Source organism: Pongo pygmaeus, chromosome 6, assembly GCF_028885625.2.
Source record: "Pongo pygmaeus isolate AG05252 chromosome 6, NHGRI_mPonPyg2-v2.0_pri, whole genome shotgun sequence".
In the NCBI taxonomy this organism is placed as follows: domain Eukaryota; kingdom Metazoa; phylum Chordata; class Mammalia; order Primates; family Hominidae; genus Pongo; species Pongo pygmaeus.
In genome coordinates, this window is record NC_072379.2 from 80,746,521 (window position 1) to 80,767,030 (window position 20,510).

General features: G+C 39.9%; 1 protein-coding gene across 2 annotated transcripts in view; it reads right to left on the minus strand.

Moving 5' to 3' along the window:
* SDHAF3 (succinate dehydrogenase complex assembly factor 3) overlaps nucleotides 1-20,510 on the minus strand; it is a 65,594-nt gene that overhangs the window by 41,955 nt on the left and 3,129 nt on the right. The window contains exon 2 of one of the 2 annotated variants that reach the window (XM_063667553.1): nucleotides 14,753-15,131. The exons of the other annotated variant lie outside the window; for it this stretch is intronic. Coding sequence (XP_063523623.1) covers nucleotides 14,910-15,131 — 222 coding nt within the window. The 3' untranslated portion in view covers nucleotides 14,753-14,909. Of the gene's footprint in view, nucleotides 1-14,752; nucleotides 15,132-20,510 lie in introns of those variants that run through there. 2 annotated transcript variants of the gene reach the window in all.

Here is a 20,510-nt window from a genome sequence, read left to right on the forward strand (position 1 = left end):
CAGGGCGAGATCACAGGACCACAGGGCCGGGGCAAAATTAAAATTGCTAATGAAGTTTCAGGCACGCATTGTCATTGATAACATCTTATCAGGAGACAGTGTTCGACAGCAGACAACCGGTCTGACCAAAATTTATTAGGCGGGAATTTCCTCATCCTAATAAGCCTGGGAGTGCTATGGGAGACTGGGGCTCATTTCATCCCTCAGCTACAACCATAAAAGAGAGCCGTCCCCAAAGTGGCCATTTCAGAGGCCTCCCCTCAGGGATGCATTCTCTTTCTCAGGGATGTTCCTTGCTGAGAAAAAGAATTCAGCGATATTTCTCCCCTTTGCTTTTGAAAAAGAGAAATATGGCTCTGTTCCACCCGGCTCACCGGCAGTCAGAGTTTAAGGTTATCTCCCTTGTTTCCTGAACATTGCTGTTACCCTGTTCTTTTTTCAAGGTGCCCAGATTTCATATTGTCCAAACACACATGCTCTACAAACAATTTGTGCAGTTAACGCAATCATCACAGGGTCCTGAGGCGACACACATCCTCCTCAGCTTACGAAGATGACGGGATTAAGAAATTAAAGACAGGCATAGGAAATCACAGGGTATTGATGGGGGAAGTGGTAAGTGTCCATGAAATCTTCACAATTTATGTTCAGAGATTGCAGTAAAGACAGGCATAAGAAATTATAAAAGTATTAATTTGGGGAACTAATAAGTGTCCATGAAATCTTCACGATTTATGTTCTTCTGCCATGGCTTCAGCCGGTCCCTCCGTTTGGGGTCCCTGACTTCCTGCAACATGTAGTCCCAGCTACTGGGGAGGCTGAAGGAGGAGAATGGCGTGAACCCGGGAGGCGGAGCTTGCAGTGAGCCAAGATCGCGCCACTGCCCTCTAGCCTGGGTGACAGAGCGAGACTCCATCTCAAAAAAAAAAAAAAAATAGTACCAAAAGAGAAAAATACAACTTGAGGGAAATTTAAGACATAGAGATTTCTTTCCATTTGAAGAATTAATCAATTAAGAATTGACAGCACCATATGAAGGTTGTTTTGAAAGACACTTTAGGGTTTGGCCATGCAGACAAAGACAGTAAAACATTTAACCCAAATGAACAGTCAGAGTCAAAACAACTTGAGGCCACTTTCAGAGAGCGATGCTCAGTTAAATGACTAGAACGTAGAATTCATGACAAAGAACATTGAGACAAAGGTAGGAAAAATATATTTGGGCCAGATTTTGCAGTTTTGAACGTCACGTTAAAGAGAGGTCAATGGGAATACACTGATGGGTTTTGACAAGGGTAATAAAATGATCAAAGTTGTATTTTATAAAGTGACAGTTAAAAGAGACTAAAGGCAAGATTATTCATGAAATAATTACAAACATCCAGAGGTACTGACAATTGGAATGGAGATAATAGGTCAGAGTTCTGATACCGTAAAAGAAAACAGAATCAACAGGATTTGGCAACTAACAGTATACAGAAGATAAGAAAGAAGAAAGACTTAATTAAGAATAAAAAAATTACAAAATTTGTTTTCAGAGCACTCTTACCTGGAATTTTTGTCTCCTTCCTGTCAACCTACTTCCTACCCCACATTGATAGCAGCAGGAGGCAGACAAATACCTAGGCAGATAGGGGCAGGTCCACAGTGAAACCTCAATTTCAAACCAAAGGCAGTTTAAAGCCTAAAAGTCGAGCTATGAGTCTCAGATACATCTACAGGCCAGACTGAGAACCTCTCTTCCTGTCTGGTGCTCTTTCCTCTGATTGATCCTCACCCTTCACCTATTTTACATATACCCACCCTTCCCTAATTGGCTTTTTTACAGTGTCATGCCTACCTTTGAGTGGTGCCTTTGTTTTAGCCTTTTTTGCATACTCACAAACCAATCAGCATACACTCCCCCATTCTGAGCCCATAAAAGCCCCAGACTCAGCCATATTTTGGAACTGCCTGTCTCCGGGTGTGGGGGACTACCCACCTTCAGATGGGGGACCACTCACTTTGAGTCCCCTCTCCACTGAGAACTGTTCTGTTGTTCAATAAAACTCTTCTCTGCCCTTCTCACCCTTCGGTTGTCAGTGTAACCTCATTCTTCTTGGACACAGGACAAGAACTCAGGAACCACCGAACACAGGTAGGAAAAAGGCTGTAACACTGTGGCCTTCTGCTGGCACCGGGCAGCCACCCCATGCAGTGGGAAGCAGCGGCAGGGCCAGGCCAGCCCCCGAGGCACTGCTGGGAGCAGGGCAGTGGGACTGAATGAGCTGTAGCACAGGCAGGCTGGGGAACACCTGGCCCAGACACAGGCTGAGTGCGGATCCTATGAAAAGCACAGGATCTGGGCTAGAGTGCAAGCCAGGCATGGTCCAATAGACCTAGTGGGTAGGCACCTCCTGCAGTGAGCCTGGGCACAAGCAGGGACCAGATGGGGGTGTCACTGGCCACAGAGGTCTCCAGCTGGCAAAGCAGCACCAAAAAAATACTGTGTCAATATTAAAGCTAAAATATCTAACATATGTTGAACACTTACTACGTGTAAGGCACTGGACAACTATTATGCATATACTATGTTATTTAATCCTTAACCTTAAGAGGTAAGTACTGTTGCTATGCCCATTTTACTGATGAGGAAACCAAGGCTTAGAATGGTTAATCAAATTACCCAAGGTCACAGAGTAAGTGGCTAGATGTTAATCAATGTCAGATAATCATTAAAAGTGTTAGTCATATTAAATTTAAAATGTAATCTCTCATATGGGTATACATATTTTTAAAATAAACTCAAAGACAAAATGATCTTCAAAAGCCAATGAGGGCTGGGCAGTGGTGGCTCATGCCCATAATCCTAGAACTTTTGGGAGGCCAAGGCAGGTGGATCACCTGAGGTGAGGAGTTCGAAACCAGCCTGGCCAACATGGTGAAACCCTGTCTCTACTAAAAACGCACAAAAAATTAGCCAGGTGTGGTGGCAGGCACCTGTAATCCCAGCTACTCAGGAGGCTGACGCAGGAGAATTGCTTATATGTGGGAGGCGGACGTTGCAGTGAGCTGAGATTGCGCCACTGCACTCCAGCCTGGGAAACAAAGGAAGACTCTGTTAAGTAAAAAAAAAAAAAAAAAATGCCAGTGGGGCTTGGCACAGTGGCTCACCCCTGTGATCCAGCACTTTGGGAGGCCAAGGCGGGTGGATCACTTGAGGTCAGGAGTTCGAGACTAGCCTGGCCAACATGGTGAAACCTACTAAAAATACACAATTAGCTGGGTGTGGTGCCACGTGCCTGTAATCCCAGCTACTCGGGAGGCAGAGGCAGGAGAATTGCTTAAACCCAGGAGATGGAGGTTGTGGTGAGCCAAGATGGTGCCGCTGCACTCCAGCCTGGGCGACAAAACGAAACTCCATCTTAAAAAAAAAAAAAAGCGAATGGAATGAGGGAATATGAAGGAATGGCAAGTGACATGGTAGATATATTGGGCAGATAATCATACATTCAACAGCAAAGAAGGAGATATGCTTTCCCTCTTGTACTCATACTACTCATACTCCAAATCACTGTCACGCTGCCAAAAGACCAGCATTCACAACTATTATTCTTTAAGACACAATGTGTCTCACCCTATCATATATTGATTTGTGGCAGGCTCATAAAGTCCTTAAAGATCCTGACTATGTATTAATATCTGTAACCCCTAAAAAATAGTAGACATTGAATAACTGAGTAAACAACTGAACTCAGTTGGGCTGCTTCTGTCTAGTTCTCTCCAACATAGTGTGAACAGCCTCACATAGTTTCAAGGCCTACATTTTGAACAATTTCTCCATGTCCTTGACTTGAGCTTGATCCTGAAACTCTGCTCCTGATCCGTTGTCTCCTTTCTAGTTTTGAACTTAATAATGTCCTGTGCATTATCCTTGACTCTCAACTTGTTAAGGTCACGGACAAATATAGCTGGCCTGATTTATATTACAAGTGTTTCTCCCAGTTTCTAGGAAATTTCCAAGAGTTCCCTAACCCACAGACTCCCTCCTCAGTTATCAAGGAAAGGATTTAATTTCCATGGGCTCTAACAGAACATATGTTAGATCATGAAAGGGTTCTCCTTTGACTGACAATCTAAATCTAGTAGGCTATGCAGACGATGTGAGAGATGTGGACAAGTTCCCAATGTTCTCAGCTTTAGTTTGTATATACTTTCCCAAAGAAAGAATATAATAAATACTAGTGAGGCTCCCAGACAGCCCTGAAAAACAAACAACCAAAAAAAAAAAAAAACCCTATACTTAAAGAAAATAGTGCAGCTAAATATTACACAATAGGAATCACATTTTATTTTATTTTATATTTTCAGTATAAATCTACCATTTTATATTATATTAAGGACTAGATAACTGTTTATGGCTATTTCAAGCATTCAAACTAAGAAGACGAATTATCATTACTATCTTCCAAGTATTAAGCAGAGCAATAAATTGCTGGATATTAATCAAACTATAATAAGGAGTAAGTGAACAAACATATTTAAATGCACCATATACATCTACTTCTTTAAGTAGCTTACTACAGACTAAGCTAAAGCAAAATAATTTCAGATTCATTATGCTTTTAAAAGAGAAAAAAACTTCTGAATAACTTTTTAAACTTTGCAAAACTTCACACTACCCATTACCATTTAAGAAAATACAGTTTAAAAACATACTATATGTAGTTCAATCTTACATAAACTCTTGCCACCCCCTTAATTTAGGCTGTAAAGAATATTTTGATAGCATTTTGTTAAAAAAAAAAAAGTGGAACTAAAATAATCTGGCAGGTCTTACTTATTGAAAGTACCAAATCTGAATTCTTCACATGAAACAGAAATTTCCTTTTCAGATACATGCATCAAGATTTCTAGACATACCCTATTCAAAACAAATTTGATTTATGCAAATACAGGTTTACACAAAGAAACAAATTACAGGTTGATAATTCACTTTTCAAAAGGATTCACAAAAGAACTCTTTTAATTAGTAAGTTTGCCAATATACTTAAAAGTTATATTTCAAAAAAAAATCAGTTATAAACAATCCTTCAGAAATACATTCAAGGGTATAAAATTAGTTAGTTAGTTATAAGAGTATCAAGCTTCAGAAACTCCTATTAGTCTTTGTCCCAACAGCTCGACAAATATTGCAGGTGAAACCAAATACATTAACTGAAAATGGCATAGAAATGCATATTTAAGATAGTCTCTGATAAATACATTTATATCTATCCTAATAATCATGAACCTACCAAATTCTTCTTTAAAAATATATACAGGGACTAGGCTGGGCACAGTGGCTCACACCTGTAATCCCAGCACTTTGGGAGGCCGAGGCAGGCGGATCACGAGATTAGGAGATCGAGACCATCCTGGCTAACATGGTGCAACCCCGTCTCTACTAAAAATACAAAAAATTAGCCAGGCGTGGTGGCGGGCGCCTGTAGTCCCAGCTACTTGGGAGGCTGAGGCAGGAGAATGGCGTAAACCTGGGAGGTGGAGCTTGCAGTGAGCCGAGACTGAGCCACTGCACTCCAACCTGGGCGACAGAGTGAGACTCTGTCTCCAAAAAAAAAAAAATTATATATATACACACACACACGTGGGGACTAGCAAATAATGCAGTCAATAATGACTAAAGGTGACCCCAAGAAACCAATGGGCTAAGATCTACTTTCCCTTCTTTGTATAGGCCAGAAGTACAAAAAGAAAAATCCAGAGATCCCCATTAGTGTTGCAGGTTTTTAAGAAGTGCTCTTACAGGTCAGAGACAACGTCTAAGAAAGGAAATCTAAATTTGATGATCTGGAAATGAAGCATTTTGGAGCAGCTAAGAGAGGCAGGAAGAAGGATCCTAATGTCCACAAACTATCACTGCCGGCTAGCTTCTTGTTCTGTTTAGAGTTGTAACCTAAGAACAAATCCACAAACACTGGCATCTTAACTGAAGACCAAAATGTTAGGTATGATGTAGAGTAACCTTACTGATAACAAAAAGCAGCCTTACAACAATAAGGGGGTAAAGATGAATGAGAAATATGACAAGGATGTAGCCACTTCAGGAAAATCTGACAGTGCAAAGGAGAAAGCTAAAGTTCCTGGGGAAAAAAAAAAAGAAGAGTAGGATGAACAGGATGACAGACAGGAGAAAGAGACAGTTAAGGAAGGGGGTATGAAAAAGAAATAAAACTGAGCATCTCTTTCCATGTAAATTCCAGAGTAGGGAAAACATCATAATACACCTCTCTGAGAATGTCTCTGCCCTTACTAGATTTAATTACAAAATTAGAATATGATCACATGGCAGTTTCTCTAAAAGTGTTCTGAAAATTTTAAGTATGTGCATTAAACAGTCAGGGGTGTCATGAGCACCCAGAAACTGTATCAAACTTGCACAAATGTCCAAACATTTTAAAGTAAGAACATCTTCTCAGCTGGGCGAGGTGGCTCACACCTGTAACCCCAGCACTTTGAGAGGCCAAGGCAGACAGGTCACCTGAGGTCAGGAGTTCAAGACCAGTCTGGCCAACATACTGAAACCCCGTCTCTACTAAAAATACAAAAATTAGCCCGGCATGTTGGCAGGCATACCGGCTACTTGGGGGGCTGAGGCAGGAGAATCACATGAACCTGGGAGGTGGAGGTTGCAGCGAGCCGAGATCATGCCACTGCACTCCAGCCTGGGAGACACAACAAGACTCCGTCTCAAAAACAAAAGAAGTTCTTTTCACTCTGTGCATCTTTCTCTTAGCCTTATAAAAGCATTTAATGATAGTCACAGCATTTTTCTTTTAAAGTGGTGTTCATTCTGGTTATTCACCAGTAATCCAGAGTTACCAGTTATATATATATCTATAGCTTATAAAATAAATCACAAACTCGAGGCCCATGATTGGAAGTGTGAGGCAATAAACATGTTACTTTTTGGAGGGGCCACATTCAAGGCATGTGGTGTGAAGCCAGATCCACTGAGGCTGCAGCTGGCAGCCATCTCACCCAGGCAGCTGCTGTAGCTGTTTTTGCAGTTATGTGTTTGCTATATCATCTGCTGCCATCTGAGCTTTGGAAAGGGGGGAGGGAGTCAGCTGCATGAAAAGTGTATGGATTTGTTTTTAAGTGGGATAGTTTTTGAACTATAGACCTCTTCATCAGTAAAGAGTTATTGCACCAAAGTCCAGAAACCGTTCCTACTTAACTTATGACATGTACAATAATATTCCGGTTTTGGCCTTGGGTTTTTGTTTGTGTGTTTATAACAATAATATGTCTTTTAAAGGAAAATAAACCATACTATAATTTTTAAATCTATCCGAATAAAGCATAAATATTTTAGTGTTTTAGAGCTCTGAAAGCAAAGTGCAATTTACTTTAGAAATGCTTTGAGTTACACTGATTTAGGAGTAAAGGAGCAAAAACTTGTAAATGAGGCAAATATCATTCTCCCTCCTCTAGGGTTAAGCTAACTAAATTTACACACAAAGAGAAGAATCTGAAATTTTTCAGGCCTAGGAAAAATAAGTAAGAAGTAGTTTAATCCATTAACATGTGTAAGAGTAACAATGATACCTCAACAGAAAGAAGGTAGTTAACATAAACATAAAGGATTGAGGGCAAACTTACAATATGCATTCAGTACTGTTCAGGAAAAAAGGGCAATGAAGCTGTAGGACCCACAAAAATAATCACTAAAGGGATGTTTTCTACTGCAGACACAGTGAGGTCTGATAAAAAAAAAGCTCTCACGCCTACCCACTCCCTGTCATTTTAATTCCATGTTTACCAGGCAACCTTCTAAATACTAATTCAGTTTCCCAGAGAGCTTAATAGAGGTCCACAATCCCCTGAAGTCAAAGAAGTTCTTAAAAACAAAAGCTCTTTCAGAACTTATCTGGCAGCAAATCCTGACATAAATGTACATAAAGTCTTTATTTACTCCACTTACTGCAAATTTTTTCTGCAGACATACTAATGTATTTGATTACAGTACCACCCTAGATCCCACTCGGTGTTTCTTAAAATTCACTAAATACTTCTTCACTTTCTAAAATCTAAAAAAAAAACATGATTCTGAGACATATCTGAAAAGGTTTCCCCTGGAAGTAAATATAAATATTCTAACTCCTGGAAATGAGAGCCCTTTTCACTAGTCCCCACTCCCCTAGCAGCAGAAAAAATAAATCAGTATTCTTATTTATATTTCAATGTTATATAAATTTAAATAATGTGAGTCTGCCGCCAAAAATCTGATCATTTCTGGTTATGTTGGTAAAGTCCAACTCCAGACTACAAGATCAATTACCAAACCCTATATGATCACAATCAAGGTGGCACATACCTACCTAGAATAGCTTTCTGAAGCCTACTGGTTTCTAAGCCAAGGGGAGCCTATTTACCTGTCTTCCACCCTCCCTGATTGATGTGTCAGAAGAAGACAAACCAACAGTTAACCTATATCCCCTCCCAATCCTACCTCACTGACAGCCTTCATTCACCTTCTATAAAACATAGGGGGAAAAGGTAAAAAATTAAAATAGAATACAGTTACTACATGGTAACTTAATTTTTATCAAATTTAGTGGAAAATCATTGAATATTTAAGTATGATCTCTAAGAAATTAAACATAAGATTATTCATGTTGCTTAACAAGACATAATATTAGACCAGATAGATGACACTGATGATAGGTACCAAATAGATAACCATGATGATTTTCTGATCTCAGTTTAGAGCCCTAAAGATTCCAAATATTTTTTCTAATGGTTAGGTAAAAAAGAAATATTTACATAAATTTTGAATATACACATTTAGATTTTCATTTATTTCATTTACAAAACTCAACAAGAAATCATACAAAATATACAGATGACATTAACATTTATTAAACATGAAAAAATCTGAGTTGAACCTACAAAATTTTAAAGGCAAAATTAGGAAATGTATATATAAGGCGCTAGTAGCTGACTCACTGAGCATGTCTGCCTCAAGTCCTTTGTGAAAGACTGGTAAAAATATTAACTATATCCAGTGCATTTTAAAAATTATCCTTAACTTTCTTTTAATTACTAAAGTAACACCTGATTTTTGCAGATAATCAAGAAAATCTGAGGTACACAGAAGAAAATTACAATCATTCTTAATCTTATCATCCAAAGATAAAGTTTATATGTAATTGTTACAGTTTTTCCACGTTATTAGTTCTTCTGAAACATCATTTCTAGTAACTGCATACTAACCCCATCCATCATGTGACTATAATTTCATTATTCTATCATTGGATATCTACAGTAATTTAAAATTCTCACTTTACTATAGATATGCAACACGGCAATTAATATCTTTGTACGTAAATCACAGAATGACCTATTAGAGTCTCTTTGCCCATTTCTTTTAGTAAAGCTTTAAGTTTTTTCCTATTGAGCTAAATAAGTTCTTTTCATATTAATGTGACCAATCACATATTAATCCCAAACATTCCATTTGTCTTTATACTTTAACCAAGCCATTTGATTCAACAGTTTAACTCACCTCATAACATAATCACATCTTAAGAGGTACAAAGGAACTTTTGGTCCATCCCTAATTCAGGGGTAAAATATATTTTCCCTCTTGAGACAACTAAGGCCCAAAGAAACCTTTCAAAAAATCACACAGAAAACAAATATGTGCCTGATTATTTAAAAAGTTTAACAGTTACAGCCCAGCAATTTCCATTCTCATCTCATTACTGAAAACAATCTTTCAAATAGAAATATCAGGCAATTAGCACTTCAGGCTAATAAACATAAAAACAAATTGTTACTTAAATAATATTTAGACATTGATTTACAAGATATCGTGCTAGAAGTGTAGAAGATAAAAAGATGATTAAGAAGATATCTTTTCCCTCAGGAAAAATATAAAAACTGAAGAATCAAATAGACAAATTGTAACAAGCAAACAAGCAAGATTCAAAGAAAAAAATCTGTAATCATTTTACAGCAAAAAAGTTTAATAGTTTTTTGGAAACACTAATTTTAAATCTTGACTAGACCTTCATAAACTAAGAACACAACATTTTTGTCCTATCTAGCTATATGATACTGATAGCAGCAGGAGACAGACAAATTCCTAGGCAGACAAGGGCAGGCCCAGTGAAACTGACTTTCAAGCCAAAAACAGCCTGGAGCCTGAAAACCGAGCTGCCAGTTCCTGGCAAAGCCCATGACCAGATAGAGAACTTCCTCCCTGCCTTTTTAGCCGATCAAATGGTGTTTTTTCCAGGCCTGCCCATGGACCAATCAGCATACACTCCTCCATTCTGAGCCCATAAAAACCCCTGGACTCAGCCACAGGTGGAGACTACCCCCTTCAGGTCCCCTCTTGTGTGGAGACTGGAATAAAACTCTTCTCCACCTTACTCACTATCTGGTTGTCCCCATAACCCTGTTCTTCTTCGATGAGGGACAAGAACCTGGGACCTGCCAAATGGTCGTAGCCCTCCCACCCTCTGCCATCACAGGGCTGCGGCCACACATGACGGGAAGCACTGGAGGGGCGGGGCCAGCCCAAGAGCCACAGGGCAGAGCAGGGCAGTGGGAATGAACAAGCTATAACATGAACAAGCTGGCCAGCTCACCCAGCTGCAGGCAGTGACACACTCCCACTAGCTGGACTACAAAAGAAGAGCTAGGACCCTTCTGGGGGACCAGACCCCAGGACTTCCCGAGCCAGAGCTGTAACATGCCCCAGTATGCTAGGCTGCAGACAGCAGAAACAAGCTGTCTTGTTTACTCATTGTCGGTGTTTTTGTGATGGTTTATTGAATGGTGATTTGTCACACATATATGTTTTCTACATCAAGTTTTGTTTTTTTTTTTTTTTTTGAGACTGAGTATCACTCTGTCACCGAGGCTGGAGTGCAGTGGCACTGTGTGGGCTCACTGCAACCACCTTCTCCAGGATTCAAGCAATTCTCCTGCCTCAGCCTCCCAAGTAGCTGGGATTACAGGCATCCACCACCACACCCGGATAGTTTTTATATTTTTAGTAGAGACGAGATTTCACATGCTGTAACGCCCCCTTTGGGGCTCCACGGTTCCTGGCATCTCCAAGTTTTCGGACTCCACTGCCTTCTCCTCATCCTGATGCTGGCACCCAAGGTGGAAGCTGCTGTGGTATGCCTGGTCCAGCCACAGCCTTGCACGAAGCCAGTGCCTGAAGCTGCCCATCCCACCGCAGACCCACCACAGCAGCTGACACACCTGGCTGTGCACCATGGCTGGATCCCACACTCGCTTGCTCACATATCCTTTGCTGCTCTGTGCCTGGCTTGCCCTCAGCAGACATGGGATCCAGGCTGGTAGCATGAGCCGAGCACAGCCTGCCAGCCTGGGTGGGCAGAGCAAGACTAGTGGCCAGCTCAGAACTAAGTGAGGCCTGGGCAGGGGTGCTGCCGGCCAGAGAAGATTTCCGGCTGGCAAAGCGGCACTGAAAAAATCCTGCATCAGTATCAAACAAGTCATTTTACTTCTATAGGCCTTAGTTTCTTCATCTTTAACATGAAAGGATTTCCAAGTAAAGATGGCAGACTGGGGATATCACAAGAGCTTATTTTTTATCTCCTCTCCCTTCCAAAGCCAGACTAAACTAGCAGTAAAGCAATTTTTAAAAGGAATAATCCATAATGACTACAGAACAAGAATGGAGCCATTAGCAGCCAAGCAATTTCAACAGATTTTCTGAAGATGGAAAGCAGAACAGTGTAAATAATGAAGCAAAGCAGACACAGGAGGCCACAGTTCGGAATACAAACAGAGAAAACACCTAAAGAGCCAGCCAAGCTGCCAAAACCAAGTGAACTCAAACACCAGGTAGGTAGGAAATCAGGAGCAGGAAGCAACTACAGGCAAGATTACCCTAAAAGAAATTTCCCAATCAACAAGCCTATCTATATGTATAGTTCTTGGTTAGTTTCTTATTGTTTTATTCATAAATATGGACAGATAACCAAAATTCTCAAGACACTGGGAACATGAAAGAGACCAAAATAAAACAAAAAATGTCCCCAGAAGAGATAGACAGGAAAGAGTACCTTGCTTTTTATTATAAGCCCTTCTACACTAATTAATTATTCTGAGCCATATGTATCTATTACTTCAATTTAAGAAAAAAGTTAATCTCTGCTACTAAGGAGGCTGAGGCAGGAGGATCACTTGAGCCTAGGAGTTCGAGAGCAGACTGGGCAACAGAGCAAGATCCTATCTCAAAGGAAAAAAAAAAGTGCACCAACTGAAAAACAGGGGCTTAACAAAACAATCAGAAGCTCTCTTTCAGTTAATTCTACTCCCTATGTAAAACTTCAGTTGTATACAGTGTTCTTATTAAGCAACCATAAACTACATTTATTTAATAAAATAGAAAGAATAAGTAAAATTAATATTATCCACATATTCTTTCTCATATTTTTCATGAATTTTAATTTTTTTATTTTCCTTTCATGCATATATAATTTTTATCACCTTAAATTTTGTACAAAAACTTCAAATTTTAAGATTGCACGTTACCTATACACATACCTCTACACACACAATGTTTCAGAACTATGACCACTAGCATATTAACATTATCATGCTATTACCATTATTTTAAATCTGAAAATTTAAATAAATTTTCAACCATTTAAATAAAAGAAACATACACCTGTCTTCCAGTAACATACCATAAAGTCAATAATATATGCAATATTGATCAAACTACAATTTTTAAATACTTTGTTACTTTATCTTGAGCATTGTTATAACACATTTTATAACACCAATAAAAATTAAGTATTCCTAAGTAGTAATATCTTAAAAGCTTCACTAATAATTCAAGTGTTTCAGACATGAAAAAGTAGAAAACATTCTATGTTGCAAGGATAAACTGTTTTGTATCTTCTCTTGTACCCCTTTTTAAACCATTAGTTAAGGACCACAGTATGGCTAAAATGTTTTAAAAGTTAAAACTTGACTTTGGGAGGCCGAAGCAGGTGGATCACCTGACGTCAGGAGTTTGAGACCAGCCTGGCCAACATGGTGAAACCCCATCTGTACTAAAAATATAAAAACTAGCCAGATGTGGTGGTAGACGCCTGTAATCCCAGCTACTCGGGAGGCTGAGGCAGGAGAACTGCTTGATCCCAGGAGAAGAAGGTTGCAGTGAGCCTATGCAGTGCCACTGCACTCCAGCCTCCACGACAAGAGGGAGACTCAGTCAAAAAAAAAAAAAAAAAAAAAACTTGATGTAGAAAACATATATGTGTGACAAATCACCATTCAATAAACTATCACAAAAACACCGACAATGAGTAAAATGCAGAATTAACAATTTGACTGAGACCCAACTGACCCACTCATACTTGGGAGATGTATCCCTGACACATACAATCCATTCACTAAACAGAGAAGCAATTCATTCCTTTTCTCCTGCAAGCTAAAACTATAAATCAAGATGTTCAAAAGCAATAAAATGAGGTCCACAAATTAGGTAAGAGAAGCACACATTTATAAAAACTAGCCAAATACCCATCCAATCCTAATTATACTAAGTTAAGGAAACTCTAAATATAGGTGACATGCCAATTAATAATACATGTATATGTATGATACATACATACAAATGATGATCCACTTCAAAATCATATATAAGAAAAAGACATCCCATGAGTTACAAACGGATGGCTACCTGAAGTCTGAAGCATTTCCTCCTCTCGAACAAATGCAACAAAATAAAATGGGAAAGAAAATGTTATAATATCTAAATTATCACACAAGTATAAAGAATTGAACATAATCAAGAAGAGCGAGCAGTTACAGTCAGTCCGTGATACCGGGATCATTGCCTTTACTTGAAAAGAAGAAAAAGAAAATGGATTCTCTTGGATCTGGCAAGATAGCCAAATAGGAACAGCTCTGGTTGGCAGCTCCAAGCGAGACCAACACATAAGGCAGGTGATTTCTCCATTTCCAACTAAGGTACCCTGTTCATCTCATTGGGACTGGTTAGGCAGTGGGTGCAGCCCATGGAGGGCGAGCAGAAGCAGCGTGGGGTGTTGCCTCACCCAGGAAGTGCAAGGAGTGTGGGGAGGTGAGGGGGCTCCCTTTCCCAGCCAAGGGAAGCCATGAGGGACTGTGCTATCCGGCCCAGATATTATGCTTTTCCCATGATTTTTGTAATCCGAAGACCAGGAGATTCCCTCGTGTGTCTACACCACCAAGGACCTGGGTTTCAAGCTCAAAGCTGGGCAGCTATTCAGGCAGACACCAAGCTAGCTGCAGGGTTTTTTTTTTTTATTTCCATACTCCAGTGGTGCCTGGAACCCAGGCAAGACAGAACCGTTCACTCGCCTGGAAAGGGGGCTGAAGCCAGGGAACCAAGTGGTCTCACTCAGAAGGTCCCAATCCCATGAAGGCCAGCAAGCTAAGAACCACTGGCTTGAAATTCTCGCTGCCAGCACAAGTCTGAAGTCGACCAGGGATGACAGAGCTTGGTGGGGGGAGGGGCATCTGCCATTACTGAGGCTTGAGTAGGCTGTTTTCCTCTGACAGTACTAAGGACTGGGAGGAACTCAACATAATGCAGCAAAGCGGCTGTGGCCAGACTGCCTCTCTAGATTCCTCCTCACTGGGCAGGGCATCTCTGAAACAAAGGCAGCAGCCCCAGTCAGGGGCTTACAGATAAAACTCCCATCTCCCTGGGCCACAGTACCTGGGGGAAGGGGTAGCTGTGGGCGCAGCTTCAGCAGACTTAAATGTTCCTGCCTGCCAGCTCTGAAGAGAGCAGCGGATGCTGACAAGAAGGGCTTTCCCAGGATGGTGCTTGAGCTCCAGTAAGGGACAGACCGCTTCCTCAACTGGGTCCCTGATCCTCATGCCTCCTGACTGGAAGAGACCTCCCAACAGGGGTTGACAGACACCTCATACAGGAGAGCTCTGGCTGGCATCAGGCCAGTGCCCCTCTGGGACGAAGCTTCCAGAGGAAAGAGCAGGCAGCAATCTTCACTGTTCTGCAGCCTCTGCTGGTGATACCCAGGCAAACAGGATCTGGAGTAGACCTCCAGCAAACTGCAGCAGACCTGCAGAAGAGGGGCCTGTTAGAAGAAAAACAGAAAGCAGCAACATGAACATCAACAAAAAAGACCCTCACACAAAACCCCATCCAAAGTAAATCCATGAAGATGAGGAAACACCAGCACAAAAATGCTGAAAATTCCAAAAACCAGAATGCTTCTTCCCCTCCAAATGATTGCAACTCCTCTCCAGCAAGGACACAAAACTGGATGGAGAATGAGTTTGATGAACTGACAGAAGTAGGCTTCAGAAGGTAGGTAATAACAAACTCCTCTGAGCTAAAGGAGCATGTTCTAACCCAATGCAAGGAAGCTAAGAACTCTGACAAAAGGTTACAGGAACTGCTAACTAGAATAACCAGTTTAGAGAAGAACATAAATGACCTGATGGAGATGAAAAACACAGCACGAAAACTTCATCAAGCATACACAAGTATCAAGAGCCGAATTGATAAAGAGGAAGAAAGGATATCAGAGATTGAAGATCAATTTACTGAAATAAGGCGTGGAGACAATATTAGAGAAAAAAGAATGAAAAGGAATGAACAAAGACTCCAAGAAATATGGGACTATGTGAAAAGACCAAGCCTGCGATTGACTGAGGCTCCTGAAAGTGGTTTCTTTGAAACCAACAAGAACAAAGAGACAATGTACCAGAATCTGTGGGACACAGCTAAAGCAGTGTTTAGAGGGAAATTTATAGCACTAAATGCCCACATCAGAAAGTGGGAAAGGCCTAAAATTGACACCCTACCGTCACAATTAAAGAACTAGAGAAGCAAGAGCAAACAAATTCAAAAGCTAGCAGAAGACAAGAAATAACTAAGATCAGACCAGAACTGAAGGAGTCAGAGACATGAAAAACCCTTCAAAAAAATCAATGAATCGGAGCTGCTTTTTTTGAAAAGATTAACAAAATAGACCACTGGCCAGACTAATAAAGAAGAAAAGAGAGAAGAATCAAATAGACACAATAAAAATAATAAAGCATTCCCTTTGAAAACCAGCACTAGACAATGATGGCGTCTCTCACCACTCCTATTCAATGTAGTATTGGAAGTTCTGGCCAGAGCAATCAGGCAAGAGAAAGAAATAAAGTGTATTCAAATAAGAAGAGAGGAAGTCAAATTGTCTGTTTGCAGATGACATGATTGTGTATTTAGAAAACCCCATCGTCTCAGCCCAAAAACTCCTTAAGCTGATAAACAACTTCAGCAAAGTCTCAGGATATGAAATCAATGTGCAAAAATCACAAGCATTCCTATACACCAATAATAGACAAGCAGAGAGCCAAATCATGAGTGAACTCCCATTCACAATTGCTTCAAAGAAAATAAAATACCTAGGAATACAACTTACAGGAGACACAAAGGACCTCTTCAAGGAGAACTACAAACCACTGCTCAAAGAAGTAAGAGAGGACACAAACAAATGGAAAAACCTTCCATGCGAATGGATGGGAAGAATCAATATTGCTAAAATGGCCATACTGCTCAAAGTAATTTATACATTCAATGCTATTCCCCTCAAGCTACCATTGACTTTCTTCACAGAACTAGAAAAAAAAATTACTTTAAATTTCATATGGAACCAAAAAAGAAACCGCATAGCCAAGACAATCCTAAGCAAAAGGAACAAGGCTGAAGGCATCACACTACCTGACTTCAAACTATACTACAAGGCTACAGTTACCAAAAGAGCATGATACTGGCACCAAAAGAGCATGATACTGGCACCAAAACAGACATATAGATGAATGGAACAAAACAGAGGCCTCAGAAATAACACTACACATCTACAACAATCTCATCTTTGACAAACCCGACAAAAACAAGCAATGGGGAAAGGATTCCCTATTTAATAAATGGTGCTGGGAAAACTGGCTAGCCATATGCAAAAAACAGAAACTGGACCCCTTCCTTACACTTTACAACCAACTCAAGATGGATTAAAGACTTAAACGTAAAACCTAAAACCATAAAAACCCTAGAAGAAAACCTAGGCAATACCATTCAGGACATAGGCATGGGCAAAGACTTCATGACTAAAACACCAAAAGCAATGGCAACAAAAACCAAAATTGACAAATGGGATCTGATTAAATTAAAGAGCTTCTGCTCAGCAAAAGAAACTATCATCAGAGGGAACAGGCAACCTACAGAATGGGAGAAAATTTTTGCAATCTATCCATCTGACAAAGGGCTAATATCCAGAATCTACAAGGAACTTAAACAAATTTACAAGAAAAAAAAAAAACCATCAAAAAGTGGGCAAAGGATATGAACACACCCTTCTCAAAAAAAGACATTTATGCAGTCTACAAACATAAAAAAAAGCTCATCATTACTGGTCATTAGAGAAATGTAAATCAACACCACAATGAGATAGCATCTCACGCCAGTTAGAATGGCAATCATTAAAACGTCAGGAAACTACAGATGCTGGAGAGGATGTGCAGAAATAGGAACACTTTTACACTGTTGGTGGGAGTGTAAATTAGTTCAACCATTGTGGAAGACTGTGTGGCAATTCCTCAAGGATCTGGAACCAGAAATACCATTTGACCCAGCAATCCCACTACTGGGTATATACCCAAAGGATTATAAATCATTCTACTATAAAGACACATGCCCACATATGTTTACTGCAGCACTATTTACAATAGCAAAGACTTGGAACCAACCCAAATATCCATCAATGATAGGATGGATAAAGAAAATGTGGAACGTACACATCATGGAATACTATGCAGCCATAAAAAAGAATGAGTTTATGTCCTTTGCTGGGACATGGATGAAGCTGGAAACCATAATCCTCAGCAAACTAATACAGGAACAGAAAACCAAAAACCTCATGTTCTCACTCTAAGTGGGAATTGAACAATGAAAACACATGGACACAGGGAGGGGAACATCACATACCTGGGCCTTTCAGGGGGTGGGGGGAAAGAGGAGGTAGAGCATTAGGACAAATACCAAATGCATGCAGGGCTTAAAACCTACATGATGGGTTGATAGGTGTAGCAAACCACCATGGTACATGTATACCTATGTAACAAACCTGCACGTTCAGCACATGTATCCCAGAACTTAAAATAAAATTTAAAAAAGTAGAAAAGTACTTCCTTCCAAGCAGTAGCTAGGAACAACTAAATACAGATGGAAAAAAAAAAAGAAAAGAAAAATTCCAGCACTATACGACTACTTTCATTCTCTTAACTCCTAAATGTTAATGTTCTATCTTTGACCAACTTATACCCAAAAGGGGCACTTCCACCCACATCTTTGGTCTACCAACTACAGGTAATAACTTCCAAATCTCTATCTCCAGCCACAATTCTGTCTCCTGAGTATCAGAACAACATGTACCTCTCTGAACATCTTCACTTAACTGTTCCATGTGAATTTTTAGCACAAAGCACACCAAACTGAACTCATTCCCAATCTGTTCCTCCTATATGACTATTCTGGTTACTGGTATCATGCTCCACACCTGGGAGTTATCCATTCTGTTTTCTTCTCCTTCACTAATACTGTATTAGTCAACAAGTCAAGTTCCACTCTACTTTAAAAGAAAAAAAAACCTCATAAATCTATATCCTCCATTTTCAAGGTCTCTGTCTTGGTTTAGGGATATACCTATTTGAGACTGGAATTACTACATCCATCTACTACCAGTTCTCCCTACTTTCAGTCTGGCTTTTACTTCAATTATTCCTCTATATTGCTGCTAACATGATCTTTCTAGAATGTAATTTAAATCATTTCCACCATTTAAAGAGCTTTCAATGATTCAAAATAAAAACTTACAGCCCTTAGCAGAATATCCTGTCTCCTGCCACCTCTTTAGCTTTATTTCTTCCTCATCTTCCATGTAAAACACTAAATTCCAAACACAACACTGCAGTTCCAGGAAAAAAGTCATACTGTTTCGACAGGCGCAGCGGCTCACGCCTGTAATCCCAGCACTTTGGGAGGCCCAGGAGGGCGGATCATAAGGTCAGGAGATCAATACCATCCTGGCTAACACAGTGAAACCCCGTCTCTACTAAAAATACAAAAAATTAGCCGGGCGCAGTGGTGGGCGCCTGTAGTCCCAGTTACTCAGGAGGCTGAGGCAGGAGAATGGCATGAACCTGGGAGGCGGAGTTTGCAGTAAGCCAAGATCGCACCACTGCACTCCAGCCTGGGCGATAGAGCAAAGACTCCATCTCAAAAAAAAAAAAAAAAAAAAAAAGTCATACTGTTTCTTACCTCGATGCCTCTGCATACGTTATTCCCTCTTTCTAGAAGGTTCTCTTTTTGACATGGTAAATTTGACCTACTCAAGACTTAACCATCTTGCGTAGCTTTCAACTTCCTCCATTACTCCTTGATCCCACAGCATTTAATAGACACTCTTTCATACTATATTACAATTGTCTATCCTTTTCTACTAAACTTTGAACACTGTGAAAGTAAAATACATTTATTATTCATTTTTGTGTCTTAAATGCCTAGCACATTGTCTGGAAATAGTAAGTCATCAAAACTATCTGAAAAATGTTTCTTCCTTTTTCTAGAAACAAAACACTTAAAAAACATTCCCCAACAGACACAGAACAAAACAGGTACTTAAGAAAAACAACAGGAACTAGGCAAGAGACAACTGAGAAAAATAAATGGGACAGAAAAAGAAAAACACATGAAGTCTCTTCAGGTAGCTCCTGAGAGCACACTCTTCTGTGCTCTTTGTCTCATATTCTCTCACCAACATGTTTTATCTATTTAATCTTCAATGCTTATTCTGATTTCCTAGAAAATAAGTGGTAGGCACAGAGAGAAAAATGGAAAGCCTTACTTAAATCAACTATTCCTCAAAAATGAGCACAGTCAGAACTTTTAAAATGCCATAGTAAGACCCCTGATCTATGCAGTCTCAATTTCACTTCTAATAGTTAACTCCTAAGAGTTGAGATTACAATGCACATTTTACAAACCAGTTATCGTACGTTCTCCCTTAATAGATGCCCAAAAACTCTTCCTGAACTTATATTTTTTCTCTTATGGTGAGAAATTATATAAATTCACTATTTATTCTGTAAACATGCTTTTACATTTCTAGACTTAAAATACTTTCCTTCCACGTTGCCCCAATTGGTCCTTGAACAAAAACTTCCCCCAGCTGAATTCTCTCTACTATTACATTGCCAGTTTTCCAGGATCACAGATGAAGGGAATTAGAGAATTCTCTTCCAAATACAGGGCCTCTTAGTGTTCTTGATCCCTTTCTTTTCTCCAGTGGCAACCATACCCAATGTTGCCCACTGATGTAAAACAAATTCAGAATCCATTCAAGTCCATAATTAAGTTTAGATGTGTGTGAGGGATTGGGATTGTGTAGACCAGACTCTACATAACA